The 18983-nt window shown below is 40.2% G+C and overlaps 1 protein-coding gene and 2 pseudogenes across 1 annotated transcript; 2 read left to right on the forward strand and 1 right to left on the reverse strand.

Annotated features, from left to right (window-relative positions):
• Positions 1-1106: 1106 nt before the first annotated feature.
• LOC144638337 (histone H2A pseudogene) lies at positions 1107-2034 on the reverse strand (annotated as a pseudogene).
• Positions 2035-2331: 297 nt separating this feature from the next.
• On the forward strand, positions 2332-2712 carry LOC144638383 (histone H2B, gonadal pseudogene; annotated as a pseudogene).
• A 1591-nt stretch (positions 2713-4303) lies between these two features.
• Positions 4304-18715, forward strand: LOC144638289 (uncharacterized). Its single transcript, XM_078497517.1, has 7 exons — positions 4304-4382; positions 4541-4607; positions 7263-7403; positions 8649-8763; positions 11709-11825; positions 12642-12697; positions 13113-18715. Exons 4-7 carry the CDS (start codon positions 8736-8738, stop codon positions 13584-13586), a joined length of 675 nt encoding a protein of 224 aa, XP_078353643.1. The 5' UTR covers positions 4304-4382; positions 4541-4607; positions 7263-7403; positions 8649-8735; the 3' UTR covers positions 13587-18715.
• The last annotated feature ends 268 nt before the right edge of the window (positions 18716-18983 follow it).

The raw sequence follows: 18983 nt of genomic DNA on the forward strand, positions 1-18983 counted from the left end.
CGAATCGCGTTGACTTCTGGCGAGTCTTTTTGCGCGTATCGTGAAGTCACGTCCCTGGGGTAATCGAAGCGCGCTTTTTTTTCTAATGCTCGCCAACAAAGTTCGCTTGTTTTCACCAAAACGTGCGAGCTGCAAACCAAAAGCACTGGCGCTAGCAGTCACCAAGGTTTTTGCACCTTAAAAGTGAAGCGTACGATTCGAGCGCGAAACAGATACCGTAATGATTCGATTTAGCGCTCGGGGCGCTATTTACTTTTGGCACCTCAAGAGAGGGCGCATCGAGACAGGGCGCATTTATTTTCGAGAAACAACTAACTTCAAAACAAAACTTTAATAATATAAGATAACTAACAATGACAGAAACTGTAACAGTAGCAAATTGTTGAAAGTTCACTTACTTTAAAAGAATCGGAGGCGCGTATTAGAATAGGTACACTTATAAGAATGGGGGCGCTTTCTAGAATGGGGGCGCTTATTGGAATAGGGGCGCTTATTGACAAAAACACATTCGAATGGGGGCGTATTCGGAAGGGGGCGCTATTGGAAGGAGGGCGCAAATCGAATCATTACGGTAACATGGAATTTGGGTAATGAGTATTATTTTAAATGAAATATCCAAATCTAAAGAAAGAGGCTTATAGATTGCACTCCAATCCTTTAAAATTTTCTTTTAGTATTTTCTACATGTTACGTGGCGCGCGTCAGATCAAAGGATGCGGAGGCGAGTTTTGGCGCATTTTCCATAACGGAAACCATTTGATTCGCGCGGGCGATTCAAACGTTTGCGCGCACAAACAAACGATTCGATTAAATCAGATAATGCACCTATCAATGTTAAGCCCGAGGGGGGGGGGGGGGGGGGGGGGGGTGTGTTTTTTTTTATTAAAAAAAATAATTCCCCCCCCCCCCACAAAAAATATAATATTTTGTGTTTTTTTTTTTTTTTTATTCTTTCCCCCCCCCCCCCCCCTCCCCAACCACCCCCCCCCCCTTCCCCCCCCCCCCCCCCCCCCCCCCCCCCCATAACTTTCTAAATTTGCATTTAACAAACAAACTTTTCCGTTTTCCAATTTGAATAAAGAAATCGCGCACCATTTGTACGGGGTTTTCTTACTTAATTTTTAACATTTTGACATCGTAGATATATCCTCAGTAACAATCTTTTATATGTCTACTCAGAGCCTGGAGAGCGGGAACGTACACAGGCCATGCCATCAAATCAAGAAATGTCTTACTTGCGCGCTAGCTTAAAAGCAAGCTTGGGTTTAGTTTAACCTATACTAGAGAGCCGATGTACAAGCTAGCTGTTTACTCTTTTGATTTCGGGGCGCGTGTCCGATCTCATGGGAAGTCGAGTTTTGGCGCAACTTTATGTAACGTCGAAGGGTTTCAAATGTTCAATTCGCACGCATAATTAAAATGTTTAAAATACGTCGTGTTGTTCAGCATTTTTTGACAAGCCGACTTTTATGAATGCAAAAGTCGCAAAAGTAAACTGAAGTAAACGAGGTTTCGTGACAGTTTAATGCTAGGGTTTGTAATATTTCGACTTGTTAATAAATATCATTGGTCATGACTTTCATAATATTTGGTGGCTCTTAAAGGAGCCGTTTTTGTGTGAGTTAAAGCTTATTTAAGCTTTAGCTTTCTTCTCGGTCTTCTTGGGCAGAAGAACAGCCTGGATGTTGGGAAGAACACCTCCCTGTGCGATGGTGACACCGGCGAGCAGTTTGTTCAACTCCTCGTCATTACGGACAGCCAGCTGAAGGTGACGGGGGATGATTCTTGACTTCTTGTTGTCACGAGCAGCGTTGCCCGCCAACTCGAGGATTTCAGCGCTCAAATACTCGAGCACAGCAGCCAAGTACACTGGAGCACCGGCGCCAACACGCTCTCCATAGTTGCCTTTGCGGAGAAGACGGTGGATACGACCAACAGGGAACTGAAGCCCTGCTCGGGATGAGCGGGTCTTGGACTTGGTGCCCTTTGCTTTTCCTTTACCGCGACCAGACATGATTGAAATCAAGACTCACGAAGTAGAGTTCTCAGAGATTGAATTTGAATTTAGGCGCGTCGAATTTTATTTGCCGCTAATCAGGTATGCAGGATCGAAATGCACCAATTAGAGCTTTGCTTTTGACAAGATAAAACAAAGACTTCAAGTGGTATAAACAAACCACATGCAAAATATCAAATTTGACCTTGGTCATGTCAGAATGACCAATCAGTAATCGAGAATTTCGATCCTTATGTTAATTGATCCTTTCGTGATTTTATTATAAATACAAGATGCACTTATCTTATCTTCATTCAAATCCATTCTGATCTACAGACATGGCCCCCAAAGTTGCAGGAAAGAAAGGCGAGAAGAAAGCCGGTAAGGCAAAGGCCTCGGCTGAAGGAAAGAAGAAGAGAAGGGGAAAGAGAAAGGAAAGCTATGCTATCTACATCTACAAAGTGTTGAAGCAAGTTCATCCTGACACTGGTATCTCCAGTAAAGCCATGGGCATCATGAACTCCTTCGTCAACGACATCTTTGAGCGCATCGCCACCGAAGCTTCCCGTCTTGCCCACTACAACAAGAAATCAACCATCAGCTCCCGCGAGATCCAGACCGCCATCAGGCTGCTTCTGCCCGGTGAACTGGCCAAACACGCCGTCAGTGAAGGAACCAAGGCTGTGACCAAGTACACCAGCAGAAGAACCAAGTAAACTCACTTTGTGGGTTTCCCGCCAAAACAAACGGCTCCTTTAGGAGCCACCAAATGTTATAAAAGTCTATGACCGACAGCATATAATTTTGCGCCTGCTTTCAGTTGCTTATTTTCTTGTCACCTTTTTATGAAGTTCCCAGTCTCCATTTAACATTTTTTTATTGCAACGGTAAGGAAGTTCGTCAGGCAACACCGCTCACGATCGCGCGTTCCGCTTGAAAAATTAGGCTAGGGTGTTGTTAGACCTCACGCACGCGGCACACTTTCCCTTCTCTCTCTTGTCCTCAGTATGTTTAGAGTAGTAAGCTCTGATAAGTGTTGAGTATCTCCGACACAGAAGGATGAAGTTTATCTGTTTCTCATATCCTAGACTACGAGCAGTCCCTATTTTTTTCGCAGAGTCCGTCTTCTCGTATCCGCGCAGAGCAAACACGTGACTAGCGCGATAAGCGTCGAAGCACGAGTCTGCGTGGCATTCTTTTCTTTTCCTCTTCCACAAGCTGCTCGTATGTACTTTACATGATATACGGCGCTATTTTCGCTTTCGCCCTAGCATCAGGAGTTAACCTGGCGGAATTGAAAGATAAATCGACGTTACGCGATAGCCACAGGGAAAGCAGTCATTTTTTCCAAAGGTTTGAAAAGTGCCCGCGCGAAAAGCAAGTGAAACTTTGGAGCACGCGTACGTGCGGTGCAAGAAAAAAACTTGAGAGTGGCCTCAAGCTGCAGTGAGGCCTCACTCGCGCTCTCGGAAACGATACGAATCAAAGCGCTTTCGGGAGGAAGGTGCGAGAGAATGAAAGAAGGTTGAACTCATTGCAACATTGCACAGAACGCAGTCTGCAACGATTGAGTTGCACCTTGTTCAGTGACGATCACTTTGAATTCTTGTTCTGCATTTTTACTGAAAAAGTAATGCCTCGCTTCGCTTTCTCTCGCTCATTAAGAAACTGCCGTTTCTTGCAAATGCTGATTCGTAGATGTATTCGTGAAACATAAGTTAATTGTTACTTTTTTCTTTAGTCTCACTCTGTAGTATCGATGTGGTACTTTATCAAGAGTGAAAGCCTCAAACGGTACATAAAGTAGCCTGCGCCGCCGACGAAACTAAATCCTGATTTACATAAAGTAGATATAAAATTAGTTATAGTTGGAGTTGAAATCAAATAATTTTGTAGTGTAGTAACGCACTTTTACACCATAATAAGATGTGTTCGGATTTGTCTCTAATTATAGGGTTTTGGCTTCGTAATTTACTGAACTATCACTTAAATTTAGCAGTGAAACAAAAAGCCTAGCCCGCAAGAACCTGGAAAGCCCGCCTTCCCTAAGAGAGCTTGTTCGCAGGCTACCCAAGGCCCTCGATCCGTCCTTGATGGCATAATGGCAGGGGGCTCACCATGCTCACAAAACAACTTTGCTAGATCTGCCCTGCTTTCTAGGGCGGATTCCCGGCTTTTAGAACAACCCCTGGACAACCCCTTTCACACGTGGTTGTAGTTCACGAGGGGAGTCCCCCCCCCCCCACTGGAGTCCTCGTTTCCTCCCCCTGCTACCTTCCCCTCCCCACTTACCTTGCTATTTTGTCACTCAGGTTCGCCGCCATGTTGTTTTTTACACGTGTGTAAAAAAATATAGAGGAAAATTGAGTTTACTGCACTTTCGAAGGTTTGTTGTTTGTCTTAAAGCTGCTCAGGTTTTACTATAGCATCTATTGTGTTATGCCTCGTTCTATAAAGAGTGCCGACGCGGTGGACCGAAGTGGCCCTGCATTCTGTAGTTGCTCCTTTTCAAACATTAGCTAATTTGACTTACTTTGTTTGCAGGTTCGTCGAAGCCAGAGTCTAGGCCTGAGGCGTTTTGTCGACCTCTGATTGAGGACCTCTTGCGAAGGTAGGCTAAGCTCAATGATTTACAGTTTAGTTTAACAACTACTAGACTAGATACGACATATGCACCCACAGGAGTTTCTTTTGCCCTAGTACAAGCATATAAGCTGACAAAATCTGGCCTTTTAAAAATACATAGTTTGTATAAAGACCTTGTAAATTATTGGGCCATTCCATTTGATATCCGCACACCCCCTATTGAGGGACAAGGAAATCTTGGGGGAGGGAAGGTCATGGAAAAAGGGGAAAATCTGAAGAGGTTTAGAGGAAATGTTGGAAAATTGCAGACTTCTGAAGGGGTTTTGGAGTAAAAACAATCTAAATTAATTACAAGATTTCTGAGGCTACGTTTACACGGACATGGTTATCAATCGACACGGTTTCATGACCTCGAAACCGCATTGAAAACGACCAGTTTCGAAGTGTTTACACGGAACCTATTTAACCATTTTCCGAATGTTTTCGAATGTGATTGTATAAGCAAGCGCTGCTCTCTATGCGTGTTTCACCGTGTTTACCCTTCGTGAGCCAGCCAATTCGTGCCAAAATACGCTGCCGTTTTCAAATCGATGCGGTTTCGTCGTTTTTGACCGTTTACACGTCCAACGAAACCGTATCGTTTTGAAAACGCTCCACTTTTGACAGCGTTTTCAAAACGACCCGGTTTCAGTAGTGGTCTCGCTCGGCGCCGTGTAAACGAAAGGCGTAACCGCATCGAAAGCGATGCGGTTACAAATGAAACCGTGTCCGTGTAAACAGTGCCTGAGGGGGAGGGGGTTAAAGTACCGTAATGATTCGATTTAGCGCCCGGGGCGCTTATTTACTTTTGGCACCTCAAGGGAGGGCGAGGGCGCTTATTCGGGACAGGGCGCTTTTTTCATTTTTTGCAAAACAACCAAATGTTCAAAACAAAACTTTAATATATATTAAAATAACTAACAATAACAAAAAATGTAACATTAACAAATTGTTGAAAGTTCAGTTACTTTTACAAGAACAATTATTGTTCATTTTAGCAGTAAATATATACGTGTACAGTACGGTGAATGTTCATGAGTTTATCTTTTTGACGTCGACGACTTCAGTAGAGGCAGTTAGCCACAACAGGAGCGCTTTTTATAATAGGGGCGCGTATAAGAATGGGGGCACATATTAGAATGGGGGCGCTTATTGGAATAGGGGCGCTTATTAACAAAAACACATTCGAAGGGGGGCGCTTATTTGGAAGGGGGCACTTATTGGAAGGAGGGCGCTAAATCGAATCATTACGGTATTACCAAAATCAGAGGGGATACCCTCTCAAATCTTTTTATCTGAAACTGGGGCTTACAGGTAGCATGTTGATTAGCCTGGATTTCAGACATCCCCTTTCTGGTCACCAGCTCTTGAGAAGGGACGTCTGAAAAAATCGGCACATAAGGCCATCCGGTTACGTCACTACACTTTGCTTTAATTTATGGAGAAAAGTTTCTTTGGAGGCCATGACTTTGTGAAAGAAAAATCGCTTCCATAATAGATTACAGGGTATAAAATTATTTTCAATTGATAGTAAACTGTTGAAAACTTGCATGAAATGGATGAGCTTTTAATCGACTGCAAGCATATATAGAACCGATTAATCTGAACTGATTTGCTTTATCTAACGATCAAAATATATGTTATGCAATGGACAAATACACTGTAAATGACAGTTATGGAGGCATCAAGAAACGGAATTCAGTACAAGAATATCTTACTTGATTTTGGACACTGAGTTTAGAAGTCACTGGCTCATCGAGGCTGCAGGACATAATTATAATTAAAAGCTTCGAGCAGCTTTGTTGACAAAACAAGAATACTAGTACATGATTTGGCAAACAGGTGCATGACGAGGCAATGAATGCCGCCAGTTTAAAACGTACCGGTTTCCCATATTGATTCTGTATCCGTAGGTAACTAAAATATCGGTAGTAATACACTCTTGAAAGGTAAATGACTAGTAAATTTATTTCTGCGGTAATCAAACATTTTCAAATTACAATCCTCACGTGTTGAAATTCAGTCATAATTATACATAATTATGCAAATAATTTTATAACTTGACCAATCAGAATCACTACCTGGCTTTTGGGTATTGGTGTCACCGGACAGCATTTAGTGCTGATTTTTCAGACATCCCTTCTTGGGAGCTGGTGACCAGAGAGGGACGTCTGAAATCAGGCTACACCTTGATTGGGGGTGGGGTGTACAGATATTAAATGAATAGCCCATCTTGAAAAGGAACCTCATTTCAGTCTGTTGAAAACAATTATTTAGAAAATCGTAATAGTTGCTTGTTTCCCCATTTGGAAAAATATCGTAACATTTGATTGCTTGTTTCCCCATCAGGTCTCCAGTTTAACAACAAATGGTCTGATAGTTGCCCCTTGGAAATTTGATGTTCTTAAAACTATTTTAAGAACATTAATTTCCTGCAGGGCAAATATTAGTCAATAGTTCCTTGACAGAAAAATGCAGGCATATTAAATAGTGTATCACAAGGCAGCTCAAAGGTCCTTTTGATTAAATTTATTTAAACATAGCCCCGTAGCTGGTCATAGGCCCCATATGCCTGTCATACACTGTCATGTGTACATGTCATACATCATACAAAAGTAAGTGGCCATTTTTTATCTTTTAGGACCTGAAAGAGAATAAAGAACAATAAACCAAATGAAAACAACTGGAAGCTTCAAGACTCACTAAGGACAGATGTGACCAAATGAAGTGCAGACTAAGCCAAATGGGGTGTGGACGAGAGACCAAAGATCTCAAAGACATGGTGAATGACCTTAATTTTTCTTCTTTGAATAGTTTGTAATAAATTATAATAGGTCCCCTGTATAAGTTACTACACCTTCAGAAATGCTATTTCATGCTATAGAAACTAAAGATATGTCCCGGTTTTATGGGCCTCTAGACTCAAACACGAATGTTACCTTACCTTCAGTAAATATTTTATTTCATCAAGGTTTTTCATGTAGGGAGCGTGCAAAGATCGGGAAGTGCATGTCCTATAACCAGAGGCTAGTGGATTTTATCCTTCACTTGCTTTGATGGGCAAATGAAAGTTTTCAGGGAAAAGTTTTGAAGAAATAGAGGCATGGTTGCCAGGATTTTGTTTGGGCCAGTAAAAATGACTTTTGTGCTAGTACATCCTGGCTACAGGATGTACTAGCCCAAACATGGTCATGTTAGCTTAAAGAGACTGTGTCACGGCGGAGACATTTTTTTTTTGTTACGTTTTGCCAAATACTTGCTACAAAACTTGATATTTGCAAAGAAATTACTTCTATGGATGTAAATTAACTACCGGTAAATAAATAAAATTAACTTTGCTACATCCTGGAAAATTGAATTTCTTTGCACCCTGCAGTGGGCTGTGCACCAGATTTTCTACTTTGTAGATCAACTGGGTTATCCTATAAGTGACCTCAGAGGTTTCCAGTTCTTAACAAGAAATCCTCCCCCTCTTCCCATGTGGAACACTACATGTTCAAAATAAATTTTATTAATATGTGAAATGGCATTTTAGGTTTCTGCTAGTTTCCTGGTTTTTCCAACCAGTTGACATAGAATTACCTATTAATATTATAACAGGGTTGGGAGAGGTAATGGGGATCAAAGATAAAAATGTCCACAAAGAACAGGCCAAATGGGCCATGACTTCAAGGCTTAAAACCCCCAACATCTGATGTCGCTTCCCCCCCCCCCCCCGGTCCCCCTCCCTGTCCCCACCCACCAGTCCCATGTCCTCGAGTACCATGTCCCCATTTCCTACGTCCCGGAGTCACACGTCCCCATCAGTGTCCCATGTCCCTGTGTCCCAGGACACGCATCCCCATGTCCCAAACACACTTTGACATGTCCCAGTCCCCACGTCCCCATCCCACTTTTAGTCACAGCCATATTTAATCATCTACATAAGGTTTTGTCTTCCCTTTAGGCCACTCCTATATGCAACTTACATGTAATAAATGTGGTTGGAACTGTTGAACTAAGACTTTGTTTTTATCTTAATTTTAAGAACTTGCATTCCTGACACGAGGAGGACACCAGCACATCCACTCCAGAAACACATGAAGAGTGCTGTCCAAGACAGACCAACATAAACATGTGGAGGATTAAAAGCAGGCGACAAGGTGAGATTGTTTAATTTCTCCCTACATGCACGTTGTCCATAAATTATTACTGACAGGAATATGCATACATGTAGATCTCAAAAAGATAGTTATCATTTATTAATAGAGTGAATTCGTGTAACCCGTTTTTTATATGTTAATGAGTCGTATAATATTCTAATGTTTGTGTACAATAAAACAATACACGAGTGGTCAGAAAACCTCAAAGAAATCACTTTAATAGTTATACAGAAAATAAGTATAAACAGGACGTGTCTTTCTTAAAGCAGTTTAAGAACATGTTCAACCTAAATCGAAAATTAGTGGTCTGGTTCAAATCACGCAGGATTTTAGTCATTTCACATTGTTGTTTTTCAGAAGATGGGAAAGAAATTTGCCAAGGGTAATAGAATTCGTGCACAGCTATTTTCCTGCTCATTAAACCTTTTGTTTGCTAAACAAAAGTTGTTTGTCATCGTGATTTGCTAAAGCTCCCCATTGGATTGCTCGCGCAGAATTGTGTTACAGTCAAGTTTTATTGTTTTTCTTTACGGGATGTTGAATATAAAATGTTTGTCTAAAATCGCAAGACAATTCAAGGCATGATAAATTTTAAGCCCCGTTATCTGTTTTGGTTTTTACATATTGGTAAATGCTTGAATTTTAACCTGACTTCCACATGCAAATAATTACGATTTGTCCGCAATTTTCTGTTTTCCTGTACAGCTCATTTACATGTAAATATTACACGGCGCATTTGCATATAAAAAACGGGTTACAAGAATTCACTCTAATGTCACCATATATAGTCATTATTGTACTCAATGAAGGCAGGCGGAAGAGCTGCCAAAGGTTTGGTAAATTGTTCTATTATATAATGTAAGATCAGACGCAGGGATCAAACCAATGTCCCCTTGAGGTTTTCATCATTTTTAATTTGAAAGTGCTCAAAAATGAGAGTTGTCCTACATAGCCAAAGTTCGTCGATTTGACTGTGGCACATGACCAATCGACTTCCTAGAAGTCAATTAGTGATAACTCAAGGTGGCGTGCATGAATGAAACCGACCAGTCAATTCCACTCAAATCGACACAACGTCTGCCTTGATGTTGACACAACATTCTGGAAGCTGATTTGTGTGACACTTACAAAAACAGCAACTTGGTCAATAGGGAGGGTTAAATGTTTTTTTTTGAATCAAGTGAAATTGATCAATCAATTGTCTCATCTGCCTTCATGTCGACCTGTCATTCCAGAAGTCAATTTGCACGACACTAAGAAAACATGCAGCAACTAGGAGGGTTGAAAATGTTGTTGATTGGCAGAATCAATTGATTTGACATAATGCAACTGTCTTATGTTGACCTGTCATTCTGGAAGTGGATTGATTTGCAGGACACTTAGTTAGATAACATACAGCAACTTAGTGAGCAGGGAGGGCTGAAAATGTTGTTGAATTGTCACAGGACTCGTCTGCATTTACCTATGTCGACCTGTCATTCCAAAAGTCGATTTGTAAGACACTTAGAAAACATACAGCAACTTGGTGAAAATGGGAGGGTTGAAAATTTTGTTGAATCAACTCGAGTCAATAGATTTCAACACAACTTGTCTACCTTGGTGTAGATTTGTCATACTGAAAGTCAATTTCCACGACACTTCAAAAAGAAACAGCAACTTAGTGAACAGGGAGGTTGAAAATATGTGCTGCCCGGGTGTCCAAAGAAAGAAAGAATTTGCATCCACAATGAAACCCAGTTCTAGAAACAGCTCAATTAAATTTTTAACACCCAATTTTGGACACTGATTGTTACTATCGTGGGTTCAAAATATCATGCCCCTTCGAAAATTGGCTCTAAAATGGATACCCCGTTCTAGGCTGGGAGTCCAAAATCCTGACCCTGCGGTTGGACGGCACATGCACATGTAGGTATTTTAGTGGAGTACCCCCCGGGGGACTTGAATCGATCGATTCGACAGGATTCGTCTTCCTTGATGTTGATTCCTCATACTGGAAGTCGATTTGCACTACAATTAGAAAAGAAACAGCAACTTAGTGAACTGGGAGGATTGAAATTGTCGAATAAATTGTGTGTCTTATAATTAATGTTGTCCTGTTATTGTGGAAATTGGTTCGTATGACACTTTATTAGAAAACATACAGCAACTTTTTATTTTAAAATTCAAATAATGTTGAATTGCCAATAATATTATACGGCATATTACAATTATTATATTACATTACATATTATTAACAGACCATTGGTCATAATTCACACAAATTGTGTCGAATCGTCAACAATTACTCCCCCCTTAACATAACAACCACAGCCTAACGCAATTCCATTTCCAGTGCAACAGTTTAAATCGACTGCATGCAAAACAAGTCGAATCCTCTAGTACTAGACAATCGACTCAGTTAGATGTCGCATTTTAAGAAGAAGGAAGGTTCATAAATTATTATCATTGCGTTCCACGACCTGACTTCTGGTGATGCGGATACACTCCGTGTGAATAAAAAAAATAAAAAAAAATTGCTATATTTAGAGAGGAAGCCACATCAGCGCTAGCTGGTTTTCATGGGGGTCCTCTGTCCAGGTCGAATTGGAATTTGGAAATGTTGGTTTTCTGGAGGGAGGAAAACCGTAGAACCCGGAGAAAAACCCTCGGAGCAGGGCGAGAACCAACAACAAACTCAACCCACATTATGGCACCGGGCCGGAATCGAACCCGGGCCACATTGGTGGGAGGTGAGCGCTCTCACCACTGCGCCATCCCTGCTCCCCCTAAAGTTGAATTGTCAAGTACCCTAGACAAATCGACTCTCTCAGTTTGGGTGTATTGGACATGGATGTAAAGAGTAGGGAAATACTACAGCTTGTGACTCAGTTTAGGGATCAATGAAAAATCAATCTGGTTGAGACTGTTGAACTAACTACATAGGACTTTGTGTTTTATCTTTTAAGAGCCTTCATTCCTGACACAAGGAGGACACTGGCACATCCAAACTAGAAACACGAAAAAAGGTCAAACAGACCAACTTAACCATGTGAAGGAGTACAACCACAACAAAGATGGACAAGGTGAGTTTATTTTATTTCTTCCTACATACACATTTAAATAACACAACGATTAAGAGGAAATCCGCCAGGACTTCGAGTAGTTATTGGACAAAATTATGTACCAAAACTATTTACACCTGATTGCAAGCTTTTGTGTTACTGCTTCAAATATCTTATCGAAAGAAATCTTTTCTAACAACACCACACATCGAAAACACATTTTGAAGTTCCGCTGAATTCCACTGAATCGCTTAAAAGATGTAAGCTTTTGCCCATAGCTTGTGAACTTTAAATATCATTTTCTCAGACTCTGATAAGAAATTGTTGTACCAGAATTATTTCCACCTTATTGCAAACGTTTTTGTTACTGCTTCAAATATCTTATCAAAAGAAATCTTTTCTAACAACACCACATATCGAAAACACATTTTGAAGTTCCGCTGAATTCCACTGAATCGCTTAAGACGAATTTACAAAATGGCTACACGTGAGATTTTGCCCATACCTTGTAAACTTTGAAATTCATTTTCTCGGACTCTGATAAGAAATTGTTGTTGGTGTTATCACGGATAATTACTTACATCTTTACCTTTTATTAAGGGTAGGAAATAACGCAATAGGATTTAAATTATTCTGGAAATTGATTTTTGTCCAACTTTAATAAATATTACTCGACTTCCTAGTGGATTTCGTCTTAATGCCCCAAAACACAATGCAATGATGACGGTCAGGGCTCGAACCAGGACCACTTGAGTCCAGTGCACTAACCATTAGCCCACCAACCACCAACTGTGCCTCACAAAATACTTACTTGTCAAATATTGCTTGGTTTTGCAGGCATATTGGCAGAGACAGAGTGTATAGGGCCACAGGACCCAGGGCCCAGGACCCAGGTCCCAGGACACAGGACCCAGGACACTGTGGATAGAGGACCCAGGACCCAGAACACAGGACCCAGGACCCAGGACCCAGGACCCAGGACCCAGGACCCAGGACACAGGACACAGGACACAGGACACAGGACACAGGACCCAGGACACAGGACCCAGGACCCAGAACACAGGACCCAGGACCCAGGACCCAGGACCCAGGACCCAGGACACAGGACCCAGGACCCAGAACACAGGACCCAGGACCCAGAACACAGGACACAGGACACAGGACCCAGGACCCAGAACACAGGACCCAGGACACAGGACCCAGGACCCAGAACACAGGACCCAGGACCCAGGACCCAGGACCCAGGACCCAGGACACAGGACCCAGGACCCAGAACACAGGACCCAGGACCCAGGACCCAGGACCCAGGACACAGGACACAGGACCCAGGACCCAGGACCCAGGACACAGGACCCAGGACCCAGAACACAGGACCCAGGACCCAGGACCCAGGACCCAGGACCCAGGACCCAGAACACAGGACCCAGAACACAGGACCCAGGACCCAGGACCCAGGACCCAGGACCCAGAACACAGGACCCAGGACCCAGAACACAGGACCCAGGACCCAGGACCCAGGACCCAGGACCCAGGACCCAGGACACAGGACACAGGACACAGGACACAGGACACAGGACACAGGACCCAGGACCCAGAACACAGGACCCAGGACCCAGGACCCAGGACCCAGGACACAGGACACAGGACCCAGGACCCAGGACCCAGGACCCAGGACACAGGACACAGGACCCAGGACCCAGGACCCAGGACCCAGGACCCAGGACACAGGACCCAGGACACAGGATGGAGGACCTGGAACAATTGGCATGGACCATGGACTGATGATGGAATACTGAGGAGCGAGGAAAAAGCAAAGGGGATGGATGATCAAGAACTTGACAATGACAATGTATTATAGATAATTATGTTTTATTTTAAGGTAATATATTTATACAAGAAAACTAATCATTGGCAAGTGTTTACCATGAAGTGGATTACTTGATTATTAAATTGTATTTCTTTATTTCAAGTAAATATAAAAAAAAACATTACATTTACAGCTCGGATGCTGTTTTGAACCAAATTAGCCCAAAACATCCTTTGATTGATTATGGTAAACATTTGTTTTACAACACAACTCTGATACTCACTGTTTATTACCTGCTACATGTGCACAAACTGATACAGACTCTTTTAGAATTCTTTGCAGTTAATATTTTGATCATTAAACACATTGGGGTAAAACCATGTTGTGTAGTGACTAAAATAATAGCTGCAGAGGGCACTTTGGAATCTGTGTTGGTCATTTTTTTTTTGTTACCGGGAACCAAATTCTTTCAGGATTTTAGAACAAAAAACTAGAATTTTGCATCATGAATCAGTCAATCAATCAATCAAGCAGTCAACCAATTATCAATCAATAAATCAATTGACTAATTGATCAATCAATCAATCAATCATTCAATCAACCAAGCAATCAGTCAATCAACCAATCAATCATTCAGTCAATCATGGAATTACTCAATCTTTCAAAAAATAAAATAAATCATTTTATAATTATTTAAATTTGTGATTTAATCAATCAGTCAATCAATGAATCATTCATTTAATAAATTGTTCATTCAATTAAAACCTCAATCAATCAATTAATCAATCATCCAATCAATCAGTCAATCAGTTCATCATTCAATTAATTAATTTTTTAAAAAAATCAAACATTCAATCAATCAATCAATCAATTATATAATATCAATCAATTAAACAATCAATGAGATGTCATTGAATCAATCAATCAATTATTCAATCAATCAAGAAGTAAGAAGCATTAAAATTTCATTAAATTCTTATGCTCTGGTGCACATGTAGCTGTTAATATAAACAGAGTATTTCACTGGCCGATGTGTGGTGTGTGCCTTGATTCATTTGCAAATAAGTGGCTTGCTTACAAATTATCACATATTTTCCAGAATAGAAATTTCTCTTTCATAACATTAGACTTTTGTTTCTAAGCAAACTTAAAAAAATTTAGCCATTAGGATTATTTTGTTGATAGCAAATTTATATTGCCAATAAAATTGGTATATTATTATTGTATGTTTAAGTCCATTAGATTTTTGTTTTATCCAAAAAAATACAACTTACTGAAGCCACTTATTTGCTCATGAAATCTCAGTTCAAAATTTTTTTGTTATGAATTCAGCAAGGTAAGGTACATTTGTAGTCTCAATATTCACCATGCTTTAGGCTTTGATCATGTTTTTTAAACTTTCAAATTAACCTTGGCAGCCAATTCAACTTTCTTTGATTACATCTTTTCGTGGTAGACCATATATATGCATTTTTTAATTTCATTTGTTACACTATAAAAATTTAAGGGATATTTTTCAGATAACATCAATAGCATGGTGGTACTTAAGGTTACAATATTATTTTTTCTCACCTTTAAACAAAGGAGGCTTTCTAAAACTACTCTTTTAGCTACACTTTTCTAATGATTGAATTTTCAATTCAATGCAAATTTTTAAGCTTTCCACAAGTTCGATTTATTTACTTTCGTACAAAACTTATAATTTCCTACATGATCAATTTAAGACAAATTCTGAGCATAGGATTTTTTAAAAAAAAAATATTTTATTTTTTTGCCTCTTTTGTTTTAAGGTGCCACGACAAGCTCATTAGCACAGAAGTAAACAATTTATAATTGTGTTAGTTAATAAATTGAATACATGTTGTGTTTTCACATGAAAATACTTAGGGATCGATCTTGTAATTTTCAGAGTACACCTTGCTAAGAAGCAGGAAAGTTTCTTTTTTAAGATATCATTTATATAGCATTTGTAACAACGTAGGAAATCTTAGTTATTGCTTTTTCACATCGTCAAAGCACACTTTTCTACAGAGCAGTTCTTTTAAGTAGGTCTAAAAATTTAAAACTACTTAACTAGCATTTACGAACTAGTAAGTAGTCCAGGGGCTTGAGTTTTGTTACAGTTAGGGATGGACCATTAAAAATAACCGGAGGGGGGTGGGGTAAATATTTTTGATCCAGGAATTTTTTAAGGCCTGCCTGTCTACAGGAACTTTTTTCCTTCCGTTGCACGAGTGTTTTTTTAGGCACAACCTCTCGCAGGAGTTTTTTTAGACAAGTTTCTCAGGTTGCAGGAATTTTTTGGGGGGAAAAGTCACCCCCCTCCTTCCAGTTATTTCTAATGGTCCGTCCCTTAGGTCGGGTAGGCATTTTCTAACTGTGCTAATGAGCTTGTTTATTTTCTTTTTGTGGATTTTATATTGTCCACTGAACCTCGCATATTTTAGTCTATTTTCAGGAACTGAGATGGCCCACACACCCGCACACATTACAAATGGTCAGATTTTCACCTAGCCGATCGAAGTCCTTGCAGGGTTGTGGAAACTCTCGCTCTGAGGTTAGTGTTTCTGACGTTCCTCTGCAATATTCCAACTGAGAAATCTGGCAAGTTTGTCTGTTCCGCTATTTTTGATGGAGGCACTTGGACACTTTGATGATTTGGTCGTTTGCTTTCAAGTGGAGGAGGCATCATGAGGGGAGGTGAGAGTTTGCTTTTCATGTCTTGTCGTCAGTTTTACTTAACTGCGTCAGAATACCACACCTTTATTCCAATTGGCTTTTAAAGATGTTTGTCTTCAGTCAATGTATCTGGAAATCTTCCGTTGTGAAGGACGTAAAACAGTAGTGCTTTAATGCAGGTCATGGGCGGTACATTTCCTAGATGTTGGGGTTAGTTCTGAACAAAGAGCGCAACTAATCTGGCTTGACTGGAATTTCACAAGCGACACTAGATTGAGCTGATAGTCATCTGGGATTCTTCTGAAAGAGCTGATACCTGTTTAGGGATTCACTCTTAAACTTAAAATATAAATTTCCTTAAGTTTTCTATAACAAATAAAAAACAAATTTTTGCATCAATTAAACTTAACTTAAACTTATTACCAATCCAATGTTAGAAGTAACAATTACTTTTCAGATTAACATCTGAAGCGGGAAGTCTCCCGCATGGGCGTTACTTGAGATGTCACGCAACGCTTCTCTACAGAAGTGTTGCGTGACGATCCAAGTATGCTATGAAGGACGCTTCTTTAGTCGGTTTTTTGAAATTTAATCTTTTCCTAATAAATACATATTTCCTTTTTTTAATCAAATTAGGAAACGTAGGCCAATTGTAATCTTCATTTCCAAAACTTTTAACTTAACCTCGAAGACCTATTAATATATCCACAATTCGATTTTGAGTTCATAGGCCAATTGTTCATTCTATCTTTCAAAACTTAATCTTAAACCTCGAAATTGTTATCCTTCAACTAAATAATTAACTAGTATATAACTCGATTTTCTTATTTCTTAGGCCAATTGTTGGTTTTCGCTTCAAAAACAAAACTGAACCAAGGAAATGAATTCATTTCGATTTTTCTATTTAATTTCGTAGGCCCATTGTTCATCTTGACTTCCAAAACAAAACTTATTTTCTTATGTTCGGTTAACTTCGTTGTCATTCTCGGGATCTCAGCGGAAGTTAATCGGAGCGATACGAATTAAACCGAGTGACAAAATCGGCACGACGACGATTTTGCCACTCGGTATATTTCGTCTCGCCCCGACTAACTGCCTCTGAGTTCCCGAGGATGTTTCGTTGTTCGATGCTATTCAAAATCAAAATAAACACAAGCAATAACAATAAAACAATTAACTTTCAAATTCCACCGTGCTTGCTTTTTTAAGGTGATTCAAATCTTGAATATTTAATTCAGATTTACTCTCAAATTTCCTACTTGAAAATAACACGCAAAACATTTAAACCGCCATTTCTTTCTGAAATTACTTCGATTATTCTTAGACCAATTGTTTATCTCGACTTCCAAAACAAAAACAAAATCAAGCAAACATTTTACTATGTACAAGTTTTTGTTCAACTTCGATGTCCTCTTTGGGAACTCAGCGAAAGTTATTCGGAGCGATACGAAGTTACCCAAGCGGCAAAATCGGCGCGACGACGGTTTTGCCGCTCGGTTAACTTCGTCTGCGCCCCGACTAACTACCCCTGAGACCCGATGATGTTTCGTTGTTCGATGCCATTCAAAATCAAAATTAACACAAACAATAACAATAAAACAAGTAACTTTCTCATTCCACCGTGCTTGCATTTTCAAGGCGATTCAAATCTTGAATATTTAATTCAAAGTTTAAGTCTCAATTTCTCTACTTGAAAATTGCGCGCAAAACATTTAAACCTCAAAACAAATTACAAAACTTTATTCGCTTTAAATACTGCCAAATTATGTTTCTCTTAATTGAGAATAAACGATAGAAAACTCCTAAACTCGCATCAGCTCTGACGGGAGAGTTTTAAATGACTTGTGTTCTTTTGGTGAAGTTTGTGGGATGACAGTCGGCAGGAGGTTTGGTCGGGGAGTCAGATTAGTGGTTTTCTGCGTTCGATTCTTTTCTTAGCATCCATGGAAATGTCCTGAACATAATTTGTACTTTAGCACTTCGGTTTTTGGGGTCCTTCCGACGGAATTTTTCTTGATACATTTATTGAAAACACGCATCTTAAATTTTATTATTTGGCGTAAATTATTCTTGCATTTTAATCACGGACTTCAAAACTAATGAATATTCCAATTAAAATGGGTGTGGTATTATGACGTAGTTGAGTAAAACCGAGGAGGCATGGGGAGCAAACTCTCACCTCCCCTCATTATGCCATCTCCACTTGGGAGCAAACGGCCATCTCATTAAAGTGGGTCAAGTGTCATCATCAAAGATGGCGGAGCAGATAAACAAACCAGGATTTTAAAGTTGGAATATTAAAGAGGAACAGAAGAAACACTTTAACTCGGAGCAGAGTGAAAACAACCCAAGCAAGGACAAGATCGGCTAGATTTTTTATTTTTTTTGAACACAATAAAACGCAAATAAAGGAAACAAAGAGACAGTTCTTGTGTTGTCGTTTTTACCAGCAATCCACCATAACAAAACAGGTAAACACTTGTGTTTATGACTAAGTCCTGCTATACAGTGTAATCTGTCACGCAACTTGTTTGGGGAGGGGTAGGTGAGCAGTTTCCCAGAAACCTAAATTGATCCTTTTGGGATCAATTTAGGTTTCATGGAAACTGCTCACCTACCCCTCCCCAAACCTAACATTTTGCCCAAAGCGATTAGTAAGGGTTAATGTTAGGTTTGGGGAGGGGTAGGTGAGC

This window comes from Oculina patagonica, chromosome 14, assembly GCF_052425735.1.
Source record: "Oculina patagonica isolate OP01 chromosome 14, crgOcupat, whole genome shotgun sequence".
NCBI classification, from domain to species: Eukaryota; Metazoa; Cnidaria; class Anthozoa; order Scleractinia; family Oculinidae; genus Oculina; species Oculina patagonica.

Coding starts and splice junctions, on each gene's coding strand:
- LOC144638289 (XM_078497517.1), top strand. CDS start 8,736: ATGTGGAGGATTAAAAGCAGGCGACAAG. Junction 8,764..11,708: donor GATTAAAAGCAGGCGACAAG/GTGAGATTGTTT, acceptor TTATCTTTTAAG/AGCCTTCATTCCTGACACAA. Junction 12,698..13,112: donor ACCCAGGGCCCAGGACCCAG/GTCCCAGGACAC, acceptor CCCAGGACCCAG/GACACAGGACACAGGACCCA.